Source organism: Cibotium barometz, chromosome 9 (genome assembly GCF_041138505.1).
Source record: "Cibotium barometz isolate CiBa-2024 chromosome 9, ASM4113850v1, whole genome shotgun sequence".
Taxonomy (NCBI): domain Eukaryota; kingdom Viridiplantae; phylum Streptophyta; class Polypodiopsida; order Cyatheales; family Cibotiaceae; genus Cibotium; species Cibotium barometz.
The window spans coordinates 29,840,078-29,846,550 of NC_141054.1; the positions used below are offsets into that span (position 1 = coordinate 29,840,078).

Below are 6,473 nucleotides of genomic sequence, written 5' to 3' on the forward strand. Positions count from 1 at the left end.
CAAATGGAAAACTTCACTAGAGATTAGAAGAGAGTTTTGCTTATCAAACAATGAAAAAGAGTTAGGTTGCTTTGTGGCTATTAAGGATGGTGTAAATTGCACCATAGACATCGGGGCAACCCTAAGGGTACATGTGTATATTCATCTTTCTATTCAATATAACATAGTGTACAGTTAGCTATCTTATGTACTCCACTCTCTTCCCTTGATCCTACAACGAGGATCAAGGGGAGAGAGTGCTCCATGCAAGCCTTTGCTTTATCAAGGTATTACAGCCACTCATGCTCCATCCATTGTGAGTGCAAACCTTTGCTTTATCAAGGCACGAGACCTTAAGGCGACAAGCTCTCTCTTCGAGGCATCTTCATCTCTTGTCTAGATCATCTATAGAGCTCTTCTTCATCTTAGACTCTCTTCACAGAAGTTTCGCATTCGGCTTCATGGAGCTCTAGTTATCCTCTCGTGAGTGATTGAGTGTGTATGGTTGGCTCCGAGTTCTTGATTTAACTTTGAGAGAGTCATGACTTTTATAAGTATTTGAGAGAGGGAGTTTTATAAGGTTCCCCCGTCTGGTATCCATCCCATCACCGTTATCCTTGGGGGGGGGGGGGAATGCGAATCCGTATGTAGCGACGATTAGCAAGGTGTGACGTTCGTATTCCCGTGTCCCGGGCGTGTGAATGTGCTCTTACCTTCCTCGCTTGCACGTGTCAAAACCACAGTTGTCGCGCATTGATAGAGGCGGGGATTACAAGGACCTTTTTAATGGCAAGTAAAGCGTCGGCGCCGCTATGTGACCGCCCTAAAACTTATTGTTATTAACGAGACTCACAACAACATCAGAAGGAAGCCACCGAACAACAACCTGGGGTTGTGTAACCGCCCTATAAAACTACTTGTTATTAGGGTTAACTTTTTCGCAAGCTAGTAGCAGCTCATTCTTGCTTCTTCCCCAGCCATGGCTGCTTCTGCTTCTGCTTCTGCTTCTGGCTATGGCGACGATGACGAAGAAGCTCGGCTATGGCGCTCCCTCCCGCTCGACCTCCTGCGGACAGTCCTGGGCTGGTTGCCCCTCCCTTCCCTCCTCCGCTTCCGCCGTGTCTCTAAACTCTGGCATCGTATCATCTCCCCTCCCCATTTCCGTCACTTCGCTTCCGTCGATCCCCTCCTCATTTTGCTCGACCCATCCTGCGCTTTCGCCCTCAACGACGCCTTCGCCATCGCCTTCGACTTCCCGTCGCGTTCCTGGCGTAAAATCCCGCTCCATTTCGTCCATACTGACCGGAACCTCATGTGCTCTTCCATGTGCTTCACTCGGAGTAGGTTGTTGATCCAGTTTTGCCCTGCCACTTTCCATTACGAGCATGGCGAATGTTACTATTCTGATGTCAAAGTGGGTCGCCTTCACGTTTGTAACCCTCTCACCAAGGCCCTTGTCAAGCTGCCTCCCTTTCACTCCATCCGTTGGTTGCTTCCCCGATGCATTTCGGCAATCAGTGTTAACCAAGGTTACGATGTGCTTGCAGCAGGGCAGGCTGGCGATACCATCGTGGCAGAAACCTACCACTCTGGTTCTGATTCTTGGCGAGTCATCGGCTCTTTGCCCGCAGGTTTTGAAATCGACGATGAACAGCAGATGCTCGAGTGCAACGGCTCCTTCTACGCTTTGCTAACGGAGCCCAAGGTCATGCTCATTGTTGAATCTCGCAACTGGAGTTTCCGTTTCCAGGCAACGCCAGCTAAAGGTCGTGTGACGTGGTCGAGGTTGGTAGTCTGCAAGGAGTCGATTTTCACGGTACAAGGCGTAGAGCAGAGCTCAGGCTATGAGGGAGTCTCTATTTGGAAGTTCAATCCAGACGCTGGGGATTGGCACCTTGTGGGCACGATGCCTCGTGGCGTCCACCAAATTTTGTCCGAAGATCTGCTTTTGTTTGAATGTGTGGGTGTTGGAAACTTGATGTGCTTCCGTTCATTTCAAACAATCTTCACTTATGGCGGGCACTCGTGGACTCGGCTGCCCGATTGCCCATACCACGTTGGCACGAAAACTCTATCGTTTCTTTGGGAGCCCCGGCTGGAAGCTTGAAATTGCTTCACCTGTGTAAGGAAATTCTTGTTTTCTCTCTGAATTGTGTAGCTGCCTTCTTTTTGTAGAGTAGATTGTGTGTTCCGTGGTACCCATCTCACAGTGTTTTCTCTCTCTCCATTGTATTGATAGAATTGCTCTTAAAGTCTCGCTCTCTCCGTTATATTGATAGAATTGCTCTTAAAGTTTCATCAGGATGATGTGGGTGCATATTGATGTAAAGTATTCCATTTATTAGCCCTTCGTTATCTCCATAGACAATATATATTCTGTGTACAAGATGTACTGAGGACATATTTGGACCACGAGATTTCCATCACGTAGGTTTTCAGTTTGAAGTTGTTCGGTGCTTTTAGAATTTCTGATGCAAAGTTTGTAAGGAATTTATGAATTTGTTGTTGACTAAGACAAACAAGGTGAAAAATGTTTCACAATAGGCTTGCTTAAAGCATTAGCTGACCAGCCAATCATATTCCCACTTGCATATTTTAATTTCAAGAGCTTAACGTCAATGTGTACCAAGCTCTCTTACCAAAGGCTAATTCAGTCGAAGCAAAAAAGAAAAGAAAAGATAGAGAGCACTTGCACCCACATGAAAATAGTGATTGGGTAAACTTACCCACTGAACATTCGAATACAACTGGGGCTGCACAAGAAGGGTAGAGCAGCACTGCCGTCAAGGGCTCAAGGGGATGTTCTAGATCTATAAAATAACAGAAGAAGACTTTTTCCGCCAATGATTTTCTGGAATTTTGCTACTGCTCCAAGTTGTAAATTTGCCTCTAATGGGGAGCTCCAAGGCAGAGGAAGTCTGCTGAAAGCTGAAAGCTTGATTGCTGAAGCTGAAGTCTGAGCAGCAGCAGAGCAAGGGGGAAATGAAGAACGATGCCAGGGGGAGCCTCATGGTTGGCAGAGAGCAGACCAAATATAGTTCCCTCCTTTGGAGGAGACTCCCAAAAGGGCTGAAGGTTTATTGCTCTGAAAGGGAATTCCCACCATTTTCAAATTCTGCTACAAGACTCTGTTGGAGAGCTTCAAGGCTGATGATAACTATTCCAAAACTTACAGGAGACGGGGCTGAGCAGCAGGGTAAACAAGGTGGTAGTCGGATGTGTGAACGGACACACTTTAGCATATAAGATGCACGTTTCTCATAAAACCGAGTCACCACAAAAGGTTATTCCTAGCTACTTAAGGATGGTCCTGGTAGTGTCTTGTTTTGCAGGCGTTAACTCGTACACTGACCTCTGCTGGACTGTATAGGGTGCCATCTTGTGTTCTCTTGGGGATTAGACTAGTCAAATATGCATGGTATGGAACACGGATGCTTGGGAGAGGACATGGGTTTGGTGCTCGGCTTGCCTTATGTTTAGCAACCTGTGACCTTTAGAAGCAGCAGCGGTACACCAATTTGCAGCAGCACCACAAAGGGTTACATTTTCCTTTTGCTGGTGGACTGCCCTACTGGTCAGCCGATTCCAGAAGCTGGCAGACCAATCATTTTTCCTAGCTACTTAAGGATGGTCCTGGTAGTGTCTTGTTTTGCAGTCTTTAACTCGTACACTGACCTCTGCTGGACTGTATAGGGTGCCATCTTGTGTTCCCTTGGGGATTAGACTAGTCAATATGCATGGTATGGAACACGGATGCTTGGGAGAGGACATGGGTTTGGTGCTTGGCTTGCCTTATGCTTAGCAACCTGTGACCTTTAGAAGCAGCAGCGGTACACCTATTTGCAGCAGCACCACAAAAGGTTACATTTTCCTATTGCTGGTGGACTGCCCTCCTGCTGGTCAGCCGATTCCAGAAGCTGGCAGACCATCATTTTTCCTAGTTATTTAAGGATGCTCCTGGTAGTGTCTTGTTATGCAGTCTTCAGGTCCTACACTGACCTCTGCTGGACTGTATAGGGTGCCATCTTGTGTTCCCATGGGGATTAGACTAGTCAATCCCTACACTTGGATTGGTGGGTATGCAAGGTATGGAACATGGATGCTTGGGAGAGGACATGGGTTTGGTGCTTGGCTTGCCTTATGCTTAGCAAACTGTGACCTTTAGAAGCAGCAGCAGTACACCTATTTGAGAAGCAACCAGCCTTCATTCAGAGGTCGAATCAGTCACATACACAGTCCCAAATCACAGTATACCCATGCAGCTGCAGTACACAGTTCATGGACAGCAAGTGCCATCAGTTACTCAGCCCCCCTCAGTCAGCTTCCCTGGGTTGCACAGTGGCTGCAGTTCAGCTTGCACTTGTCTCATGCAGTTTTGGCACGAGTCTGGCCTTTGTTGGTCCTCTCGGTCTTTCGTTTGGTTCCTCTCTTGCTGAGTGCTCTCCAATAATGCATTGTATACAGTTCTCCAAAGTTAATAAAGCAATACTTTTGCTTGCAAGAGCGGGCCTCAGTACGTATCAGGGACCCAATCCGGTGTCAATTCTCTCTCTCTCTCTCTCTCTCTCTCTCTCTCTCTCCCTGCTCTCATTGATTGCATTGATTGCTCGCATACGGTTAAAAGGAGGTCTCACTGTAACCGGCCTCTAGCAAGCTAAAGGGCAGTAATCCATAACTAATCTGTCAGTTTCAATCATTACAACCACAATGATTCACTTTCAGGCACTTCCTTTAGTTAGAACCACTGAGAAACAAACTGCAAAACACTGAAAGGGAGGCTAGAGTGCCCCTGCTCAAAACAGTATATACAAGAGACACAGATTGGCCCCAAACGCTTTGGCGCCCCTTTCGGTATTTATTTATTTCCTTCTGGCAATGGAATATGCTTTTACAACAAGGGCTCACCCTTGCTTTTTGCCTCACTGGCAATTCCACTGTCCTAGCCTATTCCTCGCTTCAATAGGCATCCAATTCCAAGCACCAAGTAGCACCTCACTGCCAAGGCAAGGCTAAGGCATCTGCCAGTGTCAATGCATTCCACAAGGCATCCAGCTTGTCAAAGGGTGTTTGGCAGACCCTCAAGCCAATGTCCAGCCTCTCAGGGCGACAATGCAACCACACAAATCCAGAAATGCACAGGTGACCTCAAGGCAGGAAGAAGTTCACAACACTGACCCTCTGGCACCAATCCAGGCACACCCTCTGTGTCTGGGTGTTTGTTCACAGCCTGAATGGCCAAGAGAGAACTTCAAACAACAAAAGAGTAAAAACAAGCTTCAAAAGAGAGAAAAAAGGATACCAATGAAGGTCAGAACGACTGTACCCGCTGTCCATGGAAGAGGGGGGAGCTCTGCCTCGCACCTATCCTGTCCAGGCCCCCAGCGGCACACAGATGACCTTCAACCACGAGAGAGTTGTGAAACAGCAGCAACTGAGCTCGAACCAGCTCCAGATAACGTGAAACCAGCTCCCAGGGACTCAATACCAGGCTGGAACACCTCCGGGAGGCAGCAAATCCACAGAGCAAGAGGCCAGTAGGAGAAATGGGCAGCTTAGAGAGTGAGAGACCAGAACTCACTGCATAGAGACGCTCATGGGGCAGGAGAGTGGAGTAGTACAGCCAGCAGAAAGCCTCAGAATGTGTGCAGGAAAATCCGTACAGCCAGCAAATGGACCTCGAGAAGCATGTAGGGAGTCCGTACAGCAGCGAAAAGGATCTTGGGGAGCGTGCAGCAGGCCGTACAGTCAAGCAAATAGCCTCATGAGTGCAAAAGAGCCGTACAGCCTCGGGATGCATGAAAGAGCTCACGAGCTAGCCTTGGAACGTGTGAAGGGGGTCGTACCGCCTCAAATTTCGTACTAAAGCTCATGGACCAGCCTTGAATCGCCGTACGGGCAAGAGAGCCTCCAAAATGCGAGTTAGAGAGAGAAAGGGAGTGCATGCATTCATGGGACTGCCACGTGGCTCATTAATGCCTCTAACCCACTTACCAATGACACACTTATGCCTTCCCTTGGGCCCAACATTTTCGGCCCTCTTTAACCTTGCCTTGGCCTAGCACTTGGGCCTAGTAGGTGCACTTAGAATTGGATCCTAACTTGCACATTAGTTCCTAGAGACTTTTAGGAGTTTCTCCTCTAGGCTAGTCCCCAAGCCAAGGTAGTCACGGTTAATTTGCCAACAAAAATCACGTCCCCATGACATAACCTCCCTCTTGAGACAGCAAACTATCTAGTTTGTTGCTGAAAATTACAGCAAATATATAACAATAAAATAGGCATGAAGAACTCATACCAGACTACTGTGCATCAACTGTAATATACAGCATCCATTCAAAGGCATGATATAAAACTCCTTTGTGTCCACACAGCTCTGAATGTGTATGCGTAACTTGCCAATTATTGGAGTGACTTACTCACTGTGCCTAGGACAAGCCATATCTGCATCACAAAGAGGTCCCATCTCTTCTGCTGTGATGCCCAATTTTCCAGCC

General features: G+C 47.6%; 1 protein-coding gene across 1 annotated transcript; it reads left to right on the forward strand.

Moving 5' to 3' along the window:
* The first annotated feature begins 958 nt into the window (after nucleotides 1-958).
* On the forward strand, nucleotides 959-2,086 carry LOC147635438 (F-box/kelch-repeat protein At5g43190-like). Its single transcript, XM_086802270.1, has one exon. The coding sequence runs from the start codon at nucleotides 959-961 to the stop codon at nucleotides 2,084-2,086; it is 1,128 nt and encodes a 375-aa protein (XP_086658396.1).
* The last annotated feature ends 4,387 nt before the right edge of the window (nucleotides 2,087-6,473 follow it).

Excerpts from the sequence above, each read along its gene's own strand:
- LOC147635438 (XM_086802270.1), top strand. The coding sequence starts at position 959 with ATGGCTGCTTCTGCTTCTGCTTCTGCTTCTGGCTATGGCGACGATGAC.